Below are 20,961 nucleotides of genomic sequence, written 5' to 3' on the forward strand. Positions count from 1 at the left end.
TCACGTTTGTTTAAACAAATAAAAAATGCTGGAGTCTGCTTTTGAACTTGAGGTGAGTCTAAAGATGATAATTATTTAAATCTTTTAGTGATCGGCCCTCTTTAAAATTTTCAGGAAATCCCTTAAACGTAGCGGTGTACCTCGTTACCTCCATTCAGCCATTTTACTTGGTAAAGTCATGCTTGTGTTTGGTGGTAATTCACACAATGGCACAGCACAGTTACAGTCTATGTTGCCCTGCTTTTCTATGGATTTTCTTGCATATGACATAGGTGAGTTGAGCTAAGTGAGTTTGTTGCACATTTAAAGGAGCTATGTCACAGTTTGGGCATCTTAAAAAGTTCGGCCTAAATTTTTTAATTGTTTGTATTAGTCATCTCCATCCAGGTTAACCATCCTGGTTCCTGTGAGGTTTACTATCATCTCATTTGTGCTTTTCTATCTTAGTAAACTATTTAGTAAATGGTTTGAACCCAGGAGTATCAGTAGTTCGTATGGTGTGATCGTCCGGGTGAGGGTAGTTCTGAAAAGAACTGTTGGTGGTGACTGACGTTTCAACAACATGAGCGGAAGTCATTTTCAGAGTCAAGTGAATAGTGTTTGTCAGTCGATGATGTTATAAGTCTGGTCCGTTGAACGTTATTGGTCAGTTTAGCCATGATGGTATTGGCTGAAAGACTTGTGTAAAGTTTGTCATCAGTCATTGGTGGGTTTCAATCCGTCTATTGTTAGTCAAATTGGTTGGTTTTTGGTCCATTTATTGTTAAGTCGGTCTGTTAGAAGTCCGTTTGTCGGTTTCGTTTCCGTCATGGATAAGTCATTTGTGAGGCGCCGGTAGTTGCTGACATCTGTTAAGAGGCGTTTGTTCTAGGTCGTTGTCCCAGCTTTCCAGAGTCAATCGTTGAAAATAGTTTGTACTGTAGGTTAAGCACTGAGCAGAGTCACAGTCAATGTTGTGGTTTTTCAGTTGATGATGTACAGCAATGTGATTGTTGGCATCACCATTTCGAATTATCATGGCTCGTTTGTGTTCAGTCAGTCTCCTGTTAAGGTTTCTGCCATTCTCATCAATGGAGGAAGCCTGGCATTACAGTGTGCCGAGACCACCATTCAACAATCTACTGTTAAACTACCGTTACCAACAGAAGACATCATGGACTTACTGAACCTTTGCCTTACATTGACTTACTTTCAGTACAACGGTAAACACTACAAACAGTTGCATGGAACAGCCATGGGGTTGCCTGTTTCTGTTGTTGTCGCAGAAATTGTGATGCAACACATGGAGGAACGCGTCCTTGCAACTTGCCGACAAGCGATACCACTTTGGTTACACTACATGTACATGTGCGTCTACAAAATCGTGTCTAAGGAAATTAAAGCTGACTTAATTGTTGTAGGGATTTGGTAGACCAAAATTATTCCAATTGTAACAGTTTTCCTTGTTCGTGTATTTTTGACAACAATATTAAAATAATTTTATTTTAGACTGTGATGAGTGGCATAGAATGAATGAGTCAGGAAGTCTGAAAGATGCTGGGCGATATGGTCATACTGCATTACTAGTCAACAGGTACACTGCTAAGATTTAATTTTATTAGCAGCTCTCAATCTAAAGGACTGTGTATTGTTCTCTGAAAAGGTTACTTTAAATTTGCTAAAATGTATTTGTTGTCAATAGGTAATTATGTAGTATGGTGTGCCCATGTAGCTTTATAAATTGCCAGGAATAAGATTGAGTTTAAGCTATTTTTGTAGTATGGTTGAAAAACATATTAACTTCATGTAATGAAGTGTAAGGAAATTCCTTCAAAGACATGTACATGTAGATACCGTATAGTGCACTCTTAGTGTACATGTAGTTTATGTAGTGTTCTGTGTACTTGACTGTTGTAATAATTGTAAAATAAAACAGAAAAAAACCTCTTGTATTATTTTGAGGTGATGAGTTCACATGAGAACACTTTGTGTACATAGACCCTTTGCATAAATGGCACCTAAAGGTGAATATCAATACTTATAGGTCCTAAGCCTCACATTCATGTGTAAAATCTTTTGTCTGGAAACCTAAATATTGTTATTCAAATTAAGGCGCCATTTATGCAAAGGGTCTATTTTACAAGAAGGTTGTGTACATGTATATTAAAAAAATATTTTCTTTCAACAGAACCATGTATGTGTTTGGAGGATTTCAAGGAATTGTTCTCAGTGATGTGTTGTCGTTCACTCCAGGTGATTCAAAGTTCATTGGTCAGTTTTCACTTGAGTGTCAAGAAGCAATTCATTTTGCATTACTACACTACATGATTTTCTTAAAAAACTAGCGCCACATTTTCATCCAACCGGAAGTACATGTAAAACCAAATTTATGACACAGACGTTTTTGTGGGCTTTGTGTCAGCTACATGTACATATGTATTTTACTTTGGTTTTGATTGGTTCATTGAGTTGTCTGTATCCTTTGTGATTGGCCAGGGCAATTACTTTGCATAGAGTAAAATATACACATTGACCTGTATGTATATCATGCATCCAGGTGGTCATGTATCCATGTACACTAGCAAATAAGTTTATGCAATGTCTTTATTTTGTAGCCCCATGTGATTTGATTGATGATAAGGCAACATGTCAAGTGCACTTCAATTCATCTGACTGTGTGTGGAATGACTCCACTTCTTCATGTCTTGGACCAGAACGTTGTGTTCAACCAAAGATCTCAGGTTAATATGGAGTTTGAGCCAGAACATAAATTTTGTTTTTTGTAGATACTACCAGCACCCATACTTTTCCGAAGATTTATGAATATCAACCCAAAATTTGCCAACACCTTCAAAGATCACCTGAACCCATTCAAAGGGTTACGAATATCATCTGAATATTGCCTAAGATTTTCCAACTTTATAAGAAGTTTCATGAATATTTCCAGAAATTTCTGAAGACAAGCAATACATGTTATCTAAGCAATCAACTAGTGTCCAACCAAAAGCTCCAAATACATGTGCAGTAGTCTCTATTTTTCAAGTGTTATTTTGAAACAAGTAATCACATTTAATTATTATCGTGCATTTCAAAACTTCAAATTTTGTCATCCTGTGAAAAATTAACTTGTGCTTATTGTATTACAAATTCACTGGAAATCATGTGATTACCTAGTATACAAATTTGTCACATTACTTACAGGCTCCAGTTGTTCAAAACCTGGATAACTCTCTCCACCTGGCCGGGATTGTTTGAAAGCTGGATAACGCTATCCACCAGATAAATGACTATCCAGCAGATAGCATGGTTTGTCTTGTGAACACTTACATTGTATCCACTGGAGAGCGATTTATCCAGTAGATAGCATTATCCACCCTTCGAGCAACGTATTGGGGCCAGATAAATTACTTTCCTGGGGATAATTGTTAACAAAAGAAACCATGCTATCAACTAGAAAGTGATTTATCCATTGGCTAGCTCGTTATCCACCTTTCTAACAACCCGGGCTAGGTGATGTTTATAGTCTGATTTATTACACGACTAAGTTAGTTCAGAGGGCCAATAACTAAAATCAACCAATCAGATTGCTCCATTGCCGGTCCAGTATTCTCTAAGTTTTGGACTGGGCACTTTCCCAAATGATCCCAGAACAGTGTTCAGCAGAAAAATTAGATGACTCTCTCCATTTATTCATTTTCTGTGTTTATATTCAGCTGATGAAAAATGCTTTGAACTTGGTAAGAGTTGTAGAAGCTGTACATCCAGTATACATGGCTGCTCATGGTGCAATGGCATCTGTGTAAAGGGTAATTGCCCCACATCACAGGTTTGTACATTTTTCTTTCTTTATGTTTTTTACATTATGGAGTCAAGGGGAGAGATTGTGTATTATAACGAGGAATTAGTAAATTAAGGAACCTCTTTTGAAAGTGATATTCACAATATTTTTTCATGCATGTAACTCCACAGCATAGTACTTCCCTGTGTATTGTAAACACATACATACGTGTATGTATGCAATATTAAATACATGCATATTGTAATTTTTCTATCTTTCCATTAGAAAAAAGTAGATTCTCCTGATAACTGCCCAAAAAAAGGGAAGGAAGTTTCAACACCTGACTGTGATGGTGAGTGATTTTTGTACCTCGATGTATACATTAATTACAATTATAATCCAGGTCTTCCCATTACCATCATCTTTTTTGAAGTACTGATTGAAACCTATGAGAAAACCTGTTCACTTGCAAAAAGCATGGCTTAATAATTATTACACTATTTACATTACTCTCTTTCCATGCATTCACTAATTTACTCTACATAGCCAAAAGACTCACATGTAGAACTGAGTGGAGACGTAAAATTACTGTGACTTTATTCCATTGAGCAACCTTTTAGGGCCCTATTCAGCCACACTTTCGTTTTTGTTTACATGCGAGAGTTTGGCTATTGCACCATTGCATTGCACCAGCATCAGGGCCTTACACAGGTTTTTATTGCCTGGCAGGTCTGTGTGAGGAGCGCTTGTGCCACAATTTGAGCTCGTGTGATGACTGTACCTCGAAAAGACGTTGCATGTGGTGTGAGTCAGAGAAACAGTGTGTAGCTACCACTGCCTATGCTGTTAATTTTCCCTTTGGACAGTGCCGCGGCTGGGTCCAGAGTCAGTGTTCAGGTAAGTGTACATCCTGTCGATCCATATGTAAAGTACAACACAGTTACTAAATAATTATTACCCTACTGTAGTCAGCTGGGAAAATAATCCAGTATCCTCTATCCAACTACAGTAAGGTTTACACAGTTCTTTTTCAATAATAAGCCAAAATATTATTTAAGTATCTAATGGCTGTACTTTACTGAGAACATCAGCCGTCGCTTTTCACTACCTGGACAGTGCTAAACGCATCTATGTGTACTGACAAGGAATAGTTTGGTTTTCAAGAGAGTTATTTACGTAATCATTAGTTTGATTTGGCTTTAAGTATAGATTAAGTAAAAACACAAAGCTTTCTTTAAAACGTTTCTGTAAAGCCTCACTCAATTTTTGAAGGTCAGAGGAAACCTGCTTCTTTGTTCTATAGTCAAAACTCTTGGCTTTCCCATATTTGGCATTCATTGAGCGCTTTAGCTCCTGATTGGTTCATTGCGTTATTCGTCTTGAAACGGGCAGGGACTTCCGCATAGAAGCATCGTAAATGAAAGAGGTGGTTAATTTTAATTTCCTGTTCCAGATTCTAATCATCAGTTACCTTGTTTACTTCACTTGGCTAGTCAATTAGAGATGTTGAATGGCAGATTCTCCTCAGAAAATGACTGTTCAACGTGAAATCAAGACCATTAATTTGTAACTTCATCAACTGATTTGTGTTTGTTTCTGTTAAGCTGTGAAATGTTCTGGATTGAAGACTTGTGATGACTGTCACACGTTGCCTGAGTGTGGCTGGTGTGATGATGGTTCAGAGACTGGTTTGGGCCAGTGTATGGAGGGAGGTGACGATGGTCCTTTCACCAAACCAACAAACGCCTCATTAAACCAATGCCCAATAAACCGCTGGTACTTCATAGAGTGTCCAGGTACGTTGATGGAAAGGAATTTCTTTTGCTTACTGTTTTAAACCTACTAGTAGCCACTGGGTTGATAAAAGATGCATTAGTGTAGAGATCAAGAGCTTCAGGTTCATGATTCACGCATGTCCATAGTCCTTATGTTGTGTTCAGTCTAAAGCAAGACATTTTTCGACTCACAGCGCCTCGTACTCCAGTTTTATGTACGTGAGTAACCACGGGTTGTTGAGGCAACGTGACAAAATGCACTGGAATGACAATCCAGTTAGTGAATGCAACAGTCGTTTCATTTGGGTCTGCATTAACATTTAGGTTACATCTTAGCACCGCACTTTTTGTGCGATTTGGCAAATGCGAGTGCAGTTACTGCCAATAGAAGAAAATCCTTTCATTTTGTTATGAAAAACAGTAAGTCTGCCACTAGGTATAGAGGACTGTTTCCTTTTGGTTGGTTCCTTTGCTTTCTAAAACTCGATATACTGTAGCAGGATTAAAAAAGTATATATTCACCTAAAAGGATGATTTTTCTTTTAAACAATGGTATAATGCAAAGTGTCATTATTATTTGCTTGTAAAGCAGTGCACAACAAGACAACTCCTGATATGTCTTATCATCCATTGTAGATTGCCAGTGTAATGGACATAGCAAATGCATCAACAAAAACATCTGTAAGAAGTGCGAGCATCACACAGACGGTGAGCAAAGGCCTTGTCTCTGTTGTAATGTAGCAGAACTCCACGTTACTATATTTCCTACATGTACATATTGACGTCGTATTGACAGTACATGATGTTATGTATTGTGTGCGCGCACTAATCTTTTTTTGTTAGCTGGATTTGGACTTTCAACGTTTCATGTCAGTTATCTTTTGCCATTTCACACAGCTTATACGCACGGTGCACCATGTAGGAATGTTCACCATTACACTTCTCACTCTCAACCTTCTGTTTGGCGAAAAATAAAACTACATCATCCAATCAAAATTCGTCCTCGCGTTACTAAGATGCCTTCTCTATTTGCACCCCATCGCTCTCTTATGCCTCCTTCAGGGCAGGAGGTGGGGAAAGAAAGCGAATGTATAGTACATGTACTTAACAAATACTTTACTTTCAACAGATCATAATTAGGATAGATCTTGTATCCTTTGTTATCACTGGGTATAGCGTTCATAATTCACTGTTTCACTGTGTTACAGGGCCGCACTGCGAGACTTGCGCATCTGGTTATTTTGGCGAGGCCAAAAATGGTGGAACATGTAAAGGTACTCTCATTATCCCTGTTCTTTGTTCATTGTGCAAAAAATAAAAGTTGACTGTGAGCTCCGTTACTTAAACGTCATGACTGTATCATGGCTGAGTTTTGACTTTTTTTATTTATTATTTTTTATTTATTTATTTATTTATTTATTTATTTATTTTTTTTTTTTGCGTTTTATCAATACTCGCTATGGAACTTAATGTTAGCGAAGTAGTTACTTCTATGGATCTAAATGACAAAACCATAGCTTCATTACAAACAATTAAATCTCCCGTACGTTACAATTAAAGGTGACAAACAAACGAGATTAACTTTGAAAACTGCTCAGCCTAATAGTTTTTCAAAGAAAAGAAAAAACATTAGGTTAGCTCTCACATACCAATCAGGCATACGCGTATATACTGTATACGCGTATGTGCGTATATTCATACGCGTATGTGCGTATATACATACGCGTATTGGGCTGACGCGAATTACGCGTAGTATATTTTGGTTCGGATATATCTGAGCTGCACTGTACTCATATCGCAATCCGTTTTTCTTCTTTTTTTCCTTCAAATTTTGTCCATCCATCCCGTTTTAATATTTGCTGTGTTATTGAAATGTTCTTTCTCTGTTTAAAGTTGTTTAAACTATATTTCACTCAATTTGGTGGCCAGTTTTTTAACGTTACCGTATACCTTCAGAGCACCTTTAAAGTGTCTCTGTTCAAGCGATGTAGTGCGTCCGGTTCAAACTGTAGATGCCCAACCCCCAATAAATTAAAGCTTATAGAGCTGGCTATCACACTAGACCAAGAATTCTAAAATATAATTGATTTGTCGAATTTTTCACGACCTTTGAATGTGAGCGTCTGGATCATCTTTTGGGTCCCTTTTAAAAGCTACAGGTCAAAGGTTTGCCCCCAGATTTGGACAGTAGCTAGTTTGGCATAAAGGCAACTTAGTCGTGTCTGCGAATTTTGTATTTCGAAATCTTTTTTCTAGGAGAGTGATTTTTCTATGATCACTCCATGTTTTTTTTTAACCTTATTTCGAAAATGTTCTGTAACTTTTCTCCGAAATTGAATATGGCAGATTACAGACAAGTGTTTTTAGCGCTTTGGGTCCGGAAACGGAGGGACAAATTATACAAGCGAAAAGCAGAAGTCGCTTTGACTTGTAGCTTTCAAAAGGTGATTCGAACGCTCGCATTTAGAGGTCGTAAAACATTCGACAATTCAGTTTATTTCAAAATTCCTGGTATAGTGTGATAGCCAGCTCTGTAAGCTTTAATTTGATATGAGGGTGTAGGTATCTACAGTTTAAAGCGGACGCGCCACATCGCTTGGACGCGAGACGCCACATAAGGTATACGGTAAGCTTTAGTCTAAATGTGGCTAGAATCCGTTACACAGTTTCTTTTATTTGAACCGAATGAAATTGGAGATTCGGTATACCAATGATTGTCCAGTACGGACCAATCAACGTGGCTCTGGGAAGTTTTGATAATGACCAGTTTCAAAGAAGAAAAACGCGATTTGATGTAATGTACATCTACATTGAGTTCTAGACGGCCTTTGTCGGGTATTTTTCGTTTTCAACCAAACTGTTTACTTTGTTTCAAGGGTGCAATTGTAATGGCCACGCCGAGACATGTGACGTGGTGACTGGAGCCTGTGAATGTTTAACCCGCTGGGTCACTGGAGAACACTGTGAGAGGTAACCTGTCCCAGCCTTGGATTAGATTAGATTGCAAAAGTCAGTGACTACTCATAACCTGCAATACATGTACATGTACATGTAGGTTTGGCTTCACTTATTTTTGAAAACTATGGCGCTCTCACTCAACGATGGCACTATTAATATTCAGAGTTACACTTTGTTCATCGCAATTCTAAGTTCCTGGTTTTCTCCAGTGTATTTAATCCTTGTGCAGCAATTTGCTCTGTAGCCTATCTTCACAAGAAAGCTTGCTACATGTAAGTGAGAGTAACGCCGTGATAAGCTGTTGTAGCCGCTTGTGATGTGTTTGCTGAATATTTGTAAGTATGGAAACACTTCAGATTCTGCACACTGTCCCATAGTTTACAAGCTTTAAACCCAAGCCGTACCAATTATTTACCGTAACCTCACTTTCGTTCTGTGTCGTGATTAAGGAAGACTGGAACTTTTGACAAGGGATTCCGTGTAATTATTTTCATAGTCGTACTGGGTAGACTGCTTTAACTCTCTTTTTGTTTGTGTTTTTTTCTTAACACAGTTGTGATGAGCGGGAAAATGATGCAGACATCATTGGTAACGCTACAAATGGCGGCCATTGTTATAGTGAGTGCATGGTGTTGTTATGGACTTAGGATCCTAGAGAATTGTTTACAAACCCCTCCCGTGTTTGTTGTTCGTGGAAGTTTCTGCCGTTCAATTCAGTGGGCACACAGAAAACTATACTGATAAAAACGCAGCAACGATAAATCAAGTGACACGCACCACTCACACATCGCCCTTGAAGACATTTGCAACAGTGGAAACCTAACAATAATTGTTAAGGTTACGTATTAATTGCCATTCCAGCCTACTGAAGCTGCGTTAAAGGGATGTTATCAGGAGTATCACCTGCTTAAGGTTCTGATCTCTTGCCTGGAGACATTTTCAAGTTCTGCTCTTATTCTAAGTGAAATCGGGTTTTCGTCGCTTCACGCGAGGTGCAATTGAAATGGAGAAAAAATTAGGCTCGACAAAACAAATTATCTTACAGTAAGTACTCCTGAACCGTGAACACTTTGACCTTTTTTGTACGTTTTTTTCGTGACTATACAATGAGGCTCTGTATATTAACAAGATTATTCAGCGTTTTATACTGTAAAATGCTAATCTTCTGCATTACAATTATGAAGAGCCTTCATTCTCTAGTTACCAGAAAAATGTACGAAAGAAATATCAAATGTTCACTGTTCGAGTGTCCGTACCGTAAATTGAATTGTTAATCAGCGTCAACGCAGTAAGCATATTTTTATAGCGCGTTATTTTCTTGGCTTACACAAGGTAGGGGTGTAACCCTTGTCTCAAAGTACCACAACTACTTTCTTAATGTCCTTGACAGTGAAATGACTTTTTGTTGGCAGATAAACTTGAACGTAATTATGAGTACACGTTTAATGTATCCAACAAGACAAGAATCAGTTTCCTGAACGTTCCAGAAAGGGTAAGACACTGTCTTTGCTAGTTGTGTTCATGTTGAACACACCATTGTGATATTTCAGGTTTGGAAGGATGACACCAAAAAGAAAGGTTGTAAAAGGTACCTTAATTACCTGTGAATGTTTTGTTTCTATTTTCATGTTGGTTTGGTAATAACAATTTGAGAAAAAAAACAAAACAAAACAAAAAAGTAAGTTACCCTGCAGTGCATCATCAGGCATTTTATGTTTTTTTTACAGGATGACATTGACGTAGAGGTTACTGTGGAGATTAAGAGCGGCGATTCTGCTTTTCTGAATCTGTCAATCAGCTCAGGTAAGATTTGCGCAAATTTCACACTCGCCATACAGTATGACACAGTATGACTGGCCGCTATTCAGACGTTTTATAGCCAGTCGAAGCATTCATTTTGTTGCAGTAGGGTGTATGTTTCATATGAAAAGATGATTTTTGGGCCTCGACAGACTAGAAAGTTAGTTTTCCACAATTCTAAACCTTTTTCGCACACTTGATGTCTTGAAGACTAAGCTATCGATAACTAGAAGTTATGGAGACCTTGGAAGCCATTGTTGGCTTGGTTAACCTTTGTTGCATGTGTCGGCACTGAAACAACAGGGAGCAAACACCTTATGATACCTTTAGCGCTCGACAAAAAGGTTCACGGACTTGAAAAAACTAGGTACTCTACATGTATGGACAAGTTTTTGTCATCGATAGCTTAAGTAGTTCTCCTTTTGAAAGGAGAACTTAATTTACCAGCAACCCATTTTTTTATAGTTTTCTGTTTGTTATCAATACCTTGCTTCACACACTGGCTTTTAGGTCATTCTCGCTCTCGTCTGTCAAGGTCCTAATTCAATCTTATTCATACTCAGCACGACTTCAGCCTTTCATTTCTGAAAGAGTCCCCAAGTGAGTTCTTTCAATCCAGAGTTGTCTCAGTTTGAAGAGGCTATGATATTTTTCTGATGTTTAAAAATGTTCTCAAATCAAGGCAGTTAGGGAATCAATGAGCTGTTTGTAGAGGTACATGTGAATGGACTTCGAAGGTGTAATAATAGGTCAGAAAGGAACACCCGCAATAGTTAGGATTGTGCAAGATTGATATAGATTCATTTTTCAGTGGCTGGTAGACGTTTTTTGAGCTTTGTTCGAGTGAAAATTTCTCCACAAAAGGAACACGGTTGAAATAGGAGAAGAACCACAGAGGGCATTCAGACGTTTGTTTGTGTTTTTGTGCGTAAGTTTTTATGTTGGTTTTGTTTTGGTTTGTTCCTATCTTCACTGGTAGTGCTGAGGTGCGAACCCTTCGTGTGCACTTGAAAGGAAAATCAGCAATTTCGTGTTTAGCTTGATCATTATTATTTTTTGTTTTGTTTTGTTTTGTTTGTTTATGTTTTAGTCGTAGAGTAATTAATCACAGCCCCTAGAACGCGCGGTAAATATTATTTTCTGGTGTTAGGTGAGGTGAAAACAGTACAATTGAGAGATGCATTCTTTTTTGTTACTTGCAGATGTCCAAGAAGAAGTAACGCTCGTGTCATTTCAACGAATAGGCGTCTTCAAACAAACGTTTTCACACGAAGCCTTCAACTTTGGTGATCCTGACCGATTTACTTTTAAAGTGCACGTTTTTGATATCAAAGGATTCATCAGCCTTAAAGTGAGTGTAGTATAAAGCTTGTGTTCTCTGCATGCCCTGTAGGCATCGTCACGCTTGAGAGGAGCACTGCGTGACGACTCAAGTGACAGTTGTTAGGATGTCTTGTGTTGAGTAGTCAGTCTCTGATTATGTTTCACACGCTTTGTTAACGCCATATTGTATTTTTATCCTCTTTTGAAAATCGTGGACGGGATCTGATCTGAGGCCTGAGCAAACTTCTCCAGTCCCCTCTGTCCCTAGCCAGGCATTCCATCTCGGTCCGGGTGTTGCCATTCAACTGGATTGTTCGTTCTGTATCCCTTCCCCAGCTAAATGGAGGGGAATGAAACGCAAACTAGTCTGTTGAAGCTGCCTGTGGGTTGTGACGCGATATAGTCTGGTTTTATTACGATAATGAACTTTAGAAATTTCGAAACAAACTCATGCTTTCATCGAAAGCGGTTTCCTATAGTCCAGAGGCAGCAATTCTATCTAAGTGAGGAACAGTTTGATTTAAATGTGGAAACAGAAATTATTTTGCGTACCAATGGTGATCACATTCAGAATGTTGAAATTTGTATTTACGAACAACACTTTTTTCTGGAAACCCCTCTGAGTAAGCTAATGGGGCAGCCTAATAAAATCAAGGTTGGAGGGTGGGTTAAATCTGCTGTGAACTAGCACCCCATCTGGGTCAGTGGCGATGCTTTCAGAAACTAGGATGCAAAACGCCAGCAGTTGTGGGAGACTAGGTTCGTAGACTTGTCTTAACTCATAAAATTAATGGATGATCACAGGGAACTAACCAAACCTATTTTTCTTTTGGTTGTTTCTTGCAGATTTCTTTTATCCAGAAGCCGTTTCTAATTCTCAGCTTCTTCATCACGTTTTTTGCGTGAGTTTAATTTTTAAGATTACTTATTTTATTATAACAACCTTTCAATGGTCTTTCCGTGTGACCTCTCAATTCCTTATTTGTGAAAGACAGAGGAGCCCTAATGCCGAACAGGGCTTAGTTGAAATATTGTGCCACGCTATTCTCGGCAAATACTCTTAGAGGCCCGAGACCAGTTTCTGATTCTTATCAACCAATCAGAAGGCAGTTTGACATCTTCGGAGATTTGACTATGGGCTGAAAAAAACGTTTGTTAAGTTAGTAGGCTACATGAAACTTTTGCAAGTATTTTTGTGGTACTGAGTAATTCTGGAGTGTTTCTTTTTCCTTTGTTATTTGCAGTTGTTTCTTCTCGCTTTTGTTCGTAGTGGCTTTGGCATGGAAGATCAAAGTGAAGTATTCAAACTACGTTATGGCAAGGGTAAGTCGGTTTATGATGTTACCCACTGGTTCATGTATCTCATTACAAGCCGTTTTCGCAGCGCCATGGCAAACTGAAAGTGAAATTTGCTTGCCAAGCCAAATTTAGTTTTGAAACGTTTTAGTTTGTAACAATGTGTTCCCTTATGACGCATCATTATTTTCTCTACCATTATCCATACCAGTGACTTAGTTTTGGAAAAAAAAATCAACAAGATCTCCAACGTTTAGTTTTGCGAACTACATTGCCTTTTCAAAGTCGCCAATTAGTAAACCACTTTTGTATTATTTTATCTTCTGCTTCGTTCAATTTATACCGGTTTTCTTGTTCCCAGCAACGAGTTGAAGACATGAAACTGATGGCCAGTCGACCGTTTGCTAAAGTCTGTTTGGCTTTCTCAGATCACAATGAAAGAAAAACGTGCAAGGTAGGTTAAGTAAAGTAAGGAAAATTTCCATTTTCAGAGTTCAGCAAGACCTTCTTAAGCTATTCAACGATCTAAAATGTACCAGCTCGCGATCAAAATTACAAATAAATTGCAAGAGACCTTTTCAGAAATCGGTCTTAATCCACGAAGATTTTCCGATGAACAGAGTGCAATTAGTACTAAACAGCAAAAGCACTCCAAAGTTTTTGCCTCGCCTTGACGTCACTCCTTATTGCATATTAACACCACGTCTGCCCCAAAATGCGGACTGGGCAATTGCCTGGAGCCTGGAACGAGTTGCGCTGACTGTTTTAAGTCTTTTAAATTTTTTGTGTTTATTTTTTATTATTATCGTTATCGTTATTGTTATTGTTATTGTTATTGTTATTGTTATTGTTATCGTTATTGTTATTGTTATTGTTATTGTTATCGTTATCGTTATTGTTATTATTGCCGGAGGCAGCGTCGCCGAGTGGTCAGGGCGCCGGACTTAAATCCGGAAGTCACAGGTTCAAGTTCTGCTCTGACCACTTAGCTGAAGTTGTTTCTTGGTAGGCCCTAGTTCAACTCCTGGTCATGTTTGTAAATAGCCAACTGGTTTACCTCCCGCTAGTTGGGATTTTTAAGCCTATTGTGTTCACTTGAAATATTTCTTTCTTTCAGTTTAAGTAGCATGCCTGTGAATTAGCTAGTTTGACCACCATAAACAACAACATTTGAACTTTTTTTTTTCTTTTGGTGCAGAAACCATCTTCTGCTATCGTTCTTCAGCCAATGGAAAACCAGAACGCTAGTGTAGGAGTGTTCATGATGAGACTTCCGGTTGCAGATGACGGCTTCGCACCTATTGGTCAGATCGGCCTATGCTGTGCAACAGCGCTAGGGACGCGCGGTGATCCTGCTCCCCAGTCCCACTCTTCGCACGTTGCCGTAAGAACAGTGGTCAAGAGATCTAGTATGGTGAAGTCATGCTGTTTATAAGAAAAACATAATGATAACCTTGTGTTTGACGAATCGTGCTCGGGGCAAAATGCTCAACGGCCCGTTCTTCGCGAAAGCCGAAAGGTATCTGGAGGATTCTACGAAGTACCTGTATAATCACAGCAGAAAATTATGCTAAGAACACCAAAGGCCCAGTGAGGAAATGGCTCCGATCTTGATCTCCTCTTTTAGGCACGTATGCGAGCCATAAAGCGTTGAGAGAGAATTATTTCAACGTATGAGTAATGATATACCCACAACCCTTTATTCTCCTCAATCACTGGAATTAGTTTTGTTGATAATTCTATTTAAATTTGAAAACGTCAAATGTTAGGGTTGGCCTTTCAACGAGCTACTTGATTGGCTCGTAAAACATAGCTAACACGTTTTTAAGTGCTACATGTAGTCGAGGGCTATTGCATTTCTGAGCTTTCTGATTGGTGTACACATTTCAGTATACAGCGATAACACCTCTGCAAACCAAACTTGGTAGAATAGACGCGTTTCGTGTGTACCATTGTATTCGTCGAGACAAAGAATTAAGAATATAGAATGTAAAGAGCATTTGTCCGTAAAAAAAATTGAAAGATTTGTTTTCAGATAAGCCTGTAGAATAATTTGTGAAAACTTGCCTGAAAAGTTGTAAAGCCAAGAGAATTCTTAGCGAAATACAGGAAGACAGATCACAGGTAGCGTGTCGTAGTACAGTGCGTTTAAGATGTTGAGAAGTTAAATTACTTTTTTTTGTTTTCGTATTATAACTACGTACATTTGGCGAAGCCAGAATGGAGAATAATATGACCGTTGGGTAATGGAACTGTTTTCTAAGTTAGGTCTTATTATAAAGATAAATGAGAAGCTACCACTTGGGGCTGATGAACCAACGTTTTCACTTTTGATAATGTGTCAGTTTTTTGTAATAATTAATTTCGTTTCTCAGGTATTAGGAAACGATGTTATACTGCGATGTTCTCTTTTCTGATTTCTAAGCTTTATTGGAGATAAGCTTGGTTTTACAGGTTTGTCTCGATTTAAAGTGGGAAAGGTAGAGCTGTATTTAGTTTTATCATTCTTTCCCGCTTTCTCCTGTCACAAGCTCCAGTTCAAGAGGTCTGACACAACTTGCTCGTCCTCGGTCTTTTCCTTGTGAGAAAAAAAGTAGCTCCCGAGGAATGATAGGAAGGAAGTATCTGTGGCGTCTTTACAGGCGACTCGGAACGAGCCGACTGATGCAAAAACGGAAAACCCGCATCCCCTAGTACCAATCCTCTATCTGAGTTTTTCAGTGTGGACTCTTGTGCTTGCGCTTATGTTTGTGACGCTGGCTAAAAAAAACTTGCTTAACCAACATAACTGCAATAGACACTAAACCAGTCGAAGAACAACATGTACACAATCCCTTCACTATTTTATTCACGCAATGTCAGCTCATGGTTATGTATATTATGCTTTTAACATTATTGTACTTTTTATACCAAGATGAATTGTCAGGTTTTGCACTAAAAGTGTATATGTGTTAACCGAAAGAAATAAAGGTTACTCCCTAAACCACTCCGGCAAAAGCCATTACTGTGTTTTCTCGTTTCAACTCGTGAACTTAGGATCAACTTGTATGGAATCTCAATAGATGTACTTGGATTCAAAGAGCTTCTTTGCTACTAAGTGATCCTTGTTCGGTTGATCGTTTCTTCTCCAATATGTGCCCATTCCTCCGTTAAACGCTTAACCTTTGAAGCCTTTTAAACAGAGCCACGCTAATTTTTGCAAATTTAAGGTTTCTCCCAAACGGCTCCCACATAAAAGCTTTGTAAAAAGTTAACCTTGTCATAATGGTAATAGGGTTTTGAGCTACAAACACTTAAAGCTAATATTAAGGGTGGTTTTAATGGATCATGCCGTTGCCAGGGTAACTTGAAACTTTCATAAAGTTGTTGAAGAATGATTGGGCATTTGTTTGATGCCGTTATTGTAGCTCCATAAAAGTAGAAGTGCTAAAAACAAACTTGGAAACTGTTATCAGCCATCTTAAACCCCACGGTTTCCATTTTTGTGAGAAGATGCTTGAGCTACCCAAATTACAAATAGGCCAATTCCGAGTTGAATTTTGCTTCTGTGTCAACACGAGTCTTCATATGATTATGTGTTTCGCCCACAGGTTCATTTTCATGTAAATCAAACTCCTCTTCGTATTTAGACGGGCACTCGTTTTGAAACAGGCACAAAGTAACTTGGAAATGACCTATTGTAGTCCCTGCTGTTACGGCACATCTCTGGAGACGACAAAGCTGTCCTTAGCTTAAATATACTTGAGCACGACAGCTGTCAGTTTTAAGAAAACGCCGTCTTTCTCACCCAAATCCTTTTTAATCTGGCCAGATGCGCTCAAATCGGTTCAGTCAAAAACCCAAAATAAACAGTACTGCATATAAAAGGAAAAACCTAAACGCCAAAAAAACATGGACACAGTAGTTTGTTTCGGCTTACGAACGTTTTCTTTTAATAAAGGTGAAATTCGTAGTGTGAGGCAAAATTTGAAGTTTTTTTCAGCCCAAAATGACCGGATGAACTCTAACGGCATTGAATTAAAATTAGATTCCACTGGTGTTGACAAACCCATTAGTCTCTGGCTGGAAAAATGAAAGCGGGATCGATCAATTTCTAAAGAAGATCATCTAAGTATTTGCGTCAGTACTTGGTTGCTACCGGTGACCGTTTATCAACTGCGTTCTAACACGATTAAATGTTCGACGAAAGGTAATTAAATTTCTTTAGAACGCAAACTGATCAAAACGAAGTGGTCTTTCGTCTTTTACAAGATCATGAACATTTCTGCCATTATTTCTTCTCCCATTCAATGGACAAGTTCGTGGTTATCACCACTGACACTTTTCTTGTTCGTTTGCGTCTTTCTTCTCTGTCTCGTCATCATTGGACTTATCGCTAACATAACTGTTTGCGTCGTGATGCTTAGAGGCGGACGCTTTAAGAAACACCTCTCAAACTTCATGCTCTTTCATCTTTCGATTACAGACATTGCTTATCGCCTGATTATTGTACCCGTCCAGGGGGCTTCCATCTTTTACCCGTTTGAAACCAAGCCGACGATGTTCTGTAAAGTCGCCAAAACCTTTCTCTACACGTTCAACAGCGCAGTTTTTACAAGCTTGGTTGTTATCGCCTTCGACAGGCATCAGAGCATCACAAGACCATTTCAGCGTTTGAAACACAAACCCAAATTCCACCGATATCTCTTGGCTGTTTGGGGATATTCCATTGCATGTGCGCTGCCGCAGATGCACAGCAGTGGAAATGGAACGCACGCCGTCAACTTCACTCTCTCTGCCAAAGGAACAAACTATACCTATGCCTTCCACTTCTGTGTTTCGTCAGGGGCAGGTTCAGCTCAAAGAATAGTGGCATTAATTTATTTCATTCTAGGATTTTTCGTACCGCTGGTAATGATAACTGTAGCCTACTCTAAAATATCCGTCTTCCTGTGGAGAAAAAGTCGTAATCGCATCATTAATCAAGCCGCTTTGAAATCGAAGGGAAAGGCACTTCGCATGCTTGTGTTGGTAGTCCTTGGTTTTGTGGTCTGCTTAGGAGTACCACAATTATACGACTTGACGAAGTCGCTCGGAGTTAAGGACCAAGCAGCAATTGCCGTTCTCTCTGTAATACTTCAACTATCAAGTTCTGTCATCAATCCTGTAATATACGGTTTATATTCCGCCGAATTCAAACAGGGGCTCAAACGAGGGACATAATCCTCTATTCCATGGTGGCGCTGAGGTAAACACGTTGCACTTTAACACGCGCTTTACACGGATGCTAACGCGAGTAGCAAACAGGAAACCTAATGAATTATATTCGGGAAGAAGGACAATTGAAGAACTTTACTTCAAGGAGCCGTAAGATGTGCCAACACTTTTGATATATCATGTCTTATACCGCGGATATGGAAGCACGAGCTTGGAAAAGATTTTACCTTGCAGAGCTACGTTTACCGGAGAAATGTGAATTGTTTTTCCTTCGTTTTTGTTCCTTTTTATTTCTTTCTTATAGTGATGTGTAAAGGTTAAATTACGAATTCAGAACTGGGCTCTCGACAAAGTCAGTTTCCACTTTTCCATTTTTATCATTTTCACTCTAACCCCGCATCAAGATCACCTTCTGACTCATTGTTGACACTCTTCAGCCTTTTTTTTGTCTTGCGTTTTGTTGGGGTTAATGTTGTTATTGTTAAAAGCCTCTGACAGCGTTTAATCTTGCCCACATCAGTAAGAACCTGACAGTATGAGATATTTAATGCAATGGTCATTGTTAATTTACTTGAAGTCCAATCACTCAGGAGTTAAACGGAGACGAAATTCAAACACTACTTCATCAATCTTTTGATTCTAAGACAGAAGTCATCCTTTGAATTTTTAATGAGGTACGTTATTTTTCTTCTTCTTCTTCTTCTTCTTATTATTATTATTATTATTATTATTATTATTATTATTATGATCGTTCAATATTCACTTCTGTTTCGTAACACAGTAATAGATTTTGGAGTTTCCAGATGGAGTTCAGTTAAGGAGAAATCTATTTTCTACTATTGATCATGAGCCTTTAAGTTATACTGTCATAACATCTCTTTCAATTCGAATTATCTATTTCTCGCGATCAATACTGGTGGCCTTATCTACATGTATTTTCATCCTAGTTCCGAGAATATAGAAGTAGCAGGAAAAAAATCATCCCCATTTGACGATTTTCCGTACTCTGTTCTGCCGGTTTTTTTTTTCTAAGCGTATTGTTGTATTGTAAGAAGAAATTAATTTTTTAAAAATATTGAGTAGTCTTGTCATCTTCAGTGAATGAGGCACATCTGCGTCGAGATCCTTTTTCCGGTTGAGATTTCATTTTGCTGCTCTCCAGTATAGTTAAGTAATTAGATGGTCGTATATGATAACACACATAACGATAAAAGAGAAAATAAATAGTTCAAAGTTATCTATTGAACAATGTAGAAAAAAATAGCCATCTGTGAGAAGCTGTGCAATTTTAAAATATACAATACTCGCCAATTAATAATGAGTATTTATTTCTTTGTTTCTTCCTCCCTTAGCTTCCATATTTCAGTTCTGTTTTTTTTTTTTTTTCCTTCTTTCTCCCCTGTTTTTCTTTCTTTAATACTCTTTTTCTTTGGCCATCGTAGCTTGATAAGAAATAATTAACACGCAAACTGCGGTGATAAACATGGAAATAAAACGCATGTTAAAAACAAAGTTCATTTACTTGACGTTTCGTGTGTTTCAACATACATCTTCAGAAGTGACCGTTAGGAATAGAAGTAACAACCAAATTACAATTTAAAATAAATTTTAAATTTAAAAATTTTAAACTGTAATTTAGTTGTTACTTCTATTCCTAACGGTCACTTCTGAAGATGTATGTTGAAACATACGAAACGTCAAATAAATGCACTTTGTTTTTTAACATGCGTTTTATTGCCATGTTTATCACCGCAGTTTGCGTGTTTTTTCTTTCTTTATTTCATCAAAAGTTATAATTTCGGTCTATTTAAAAAAAATGCGTTATTTTCCTTATATTGGCAAGGAAGGATCACCACTTTTGTTGATAGAGATATTTCTTATTTCATTACATTAGACAACAAACTGACAAAGGTAGTGAATTGGTTTGCACAACTTGGTGGAAAGTACGCATCACTTTCTGTTCACCCACTTTCCTTTTTCCTAGTTTGATTTCCTACTAAAAGCAACAATGCGATGAAATCATATATGGCCAGATCACGGTTTTGTTATTGTCGTTGTCGTTAATCGATGATAAAGCGAGGCCACAGAATACCCAGAGACGTTCCTTAGTACTGTATGTTCTGATTGGCTAGTGAGAATTGAAATCTCTTCCCCACGCTCTTTGTATGGTATTCACCAACGTTTCCCTCAATTTAAATAAATTTGTTTCTGGTGATAGGTAAACAATACCTACCTCACTGCTTGCATAACTGAAGAAGCTCTGCTCCCCCCCACCCCTCCCTCCCCAACCCCCTCCCAATCCTTAGTCAGCCTCCCCTCTTTGAACACCCGCACTCGAACGCGAAGAACTCTGACCTCTAAATTTCTGATCCATCTAAAGCTCTCTTAAGTTAAATGTAGCATAATATTATGGAGCCTTTCCTATCATCACCTCAAGAAAAATATAGCCGTTATGACTGCCAACCAGTATTATTTCGACCGCGAACTACTTTCCATTGCAAATTATTCAAAGTGCACGTGTTGATGCTGATAATTATTCATCTCATGTTCAGTTATTCACCATCATCTTCGTTGGTTCTTGTTCTGTCGGCGTTTTTATCAAAAACAAAGAAACATTCGCTAACCTAATCTTGTAAAACCGCTAGTTATGACGTTAGTAGAAAGAGACAGATATGCTCCATAGCCAGGTAACGACTATTGGACAGAAACAACGATATGTTTGTCGTGAAGTCAAGGTACACGTGCTTAATCATGGAAGTTCAGTCGAGCTTGCAAGGTTTCGATGTGGCTGGTGCGTCTTCGTTTGATCTTGTGCCAGGTTGGTAGAACCACATAAACCGCTTTTGAAGCAGTTGC

General features: G+C 38.4%; 2 protein-coding genes and 1 long non-coding RNA gene across 4 annotated transcripts in view; all 3 read left to right on the forward strand.

Moving 5' to 3' along the window:
• Nucleotides 1-15,913, forward strand: part of LOC145478396 (attractin-like protein 1) — a 29,148-nt gene extending 13,235 nt beyond the window's left edge. The window contains exons 11-29 of the mRNA XM_081456412.1: nucleotides 115-272; nucleotides 1,489-1,573; nucleotides 2,168-2,232; nucleotides 2,595-2,720; nucleotides 3,693-3,805; nucleotides 4,043-4,109; nucleotides 4,487-4,654; nucleotides 5,362-5,553; nucleotides 6,169-6,240; nucleotides 6,741-6,806; nucleotides 8,409-8,502; nucleotides 9,044-9,108; nucleotides 9,903-9,982; nucleotides 10,218-10,293; nucleotides 11,493-11,641; nucleotides 12,460-12,515; nucleotides 12,858-12,936; nucleotides 13,271-13,363; nucleotides 14,108-15,913. Of these exons, the coding sequence (XP_081312538.1) occupies nucleotides 115-272; nucleotides 1,489-1,573; nucleotides 2,168-2,232; nucleotides 2,595-2,720; nucleotides 3,693-3,805; nucleotides 4,043-4,109; nucleotides 4,487-4,654; nucleotides 5,362-5,553; nucleotides 6,169-6,240; nucleotides 6,741-6,806; nucleotides 8,409-8,502; nucleotides 9,044-9,108; nucleotides 9,903-9,982; nucleotides 10,218-10,293; nucleotides 11,493-11,641; nucleotides 12,460-12,515; nucleotides 12,858-12,936; nucleotides 13,271-13,363; nucleotides 14,108-14,344 (2,041 nt within the window). The 3' untranslated portion in view covers nucleotides 14,345-15,913. The remainder of the gene's footprint in view (nucleotides 1-114; nucleotides 273-1,488; nucleotides 1,574-2,167; nucleotides 2,233-2,594; nucleotides 2,721-3,692; nucleotides 3,806-4,042; nucleotides 4,110-4,486; nucleotides 4,655-5,361; nucleotides 5,554-6,168; nucleotides 6,241-6,740; nucleotides 6,807-8,408; nucleotides 8,503-9,043; nucleotides 9,109-9,902; nucleotides 9,983-10,217; nucleotides 10,294-11,492; nucleotides 11,642-12,459; nucleotides 12,516-12,857; nucleotides 12,937-13,270; nucleotides 13,364-14,107) is intronic.
• Nucleotides 15,914-16,982: 1,069 nt separating this feature from the next.
• LOC145478419 (substance-K receptor-like) lies at nucleotides 16,983-18,545 on the forward strand. Its single transcript, XM_081456447.1, has one exon. It carries the CDS (start codon nucleotides 17,164-17,166, stop codon nucleotides 18,109-18,111), a length of 948 nt encoding a protein of 315 aa, XP_081312573.1. The 5' UTR covers nucleotides 16,983-17,163; the 3' UTR covers nucleotides 18,112-18,545.
• A 1,366-nt stretch (nucleotides 18,546-19,911) lies between these two features.
• LOC145478429 (uncharacterized) overlaps nucleotides 19,912-20,961 on the forward strand; it is an 8,424-nt gene continuing 7,374 nt past the window's right edge. Inside the window, exon 1 of one of the 2 annotated variants that reach the window (XR_014048258.1) lies at nucleotides 19,912-20,923. This is a non-coding gene — a long non-coding RNA (uncharacterized LOC145478429). The remainder of the gene's footprint in view (nucleotides 20,924-20,961) is intronic. The other variant, XR_014048257.1, reaches the window with a different exon arrangement.

This window comes from Orbicella franksi, chromosome 2 (assembly GCF_964199315.1).
Source record: "Orbicella franksi chromosome 2, jaOrbFran1.1, whole genome shotgun sequence".
Classification (NCBI taxonomy): domain Eukaryota; kingdom Metazoa; phylum Cnidaria; class Anthozoa; order Scleractinia; family Merulinidae; genus Orbicella; species Orbicella franksi.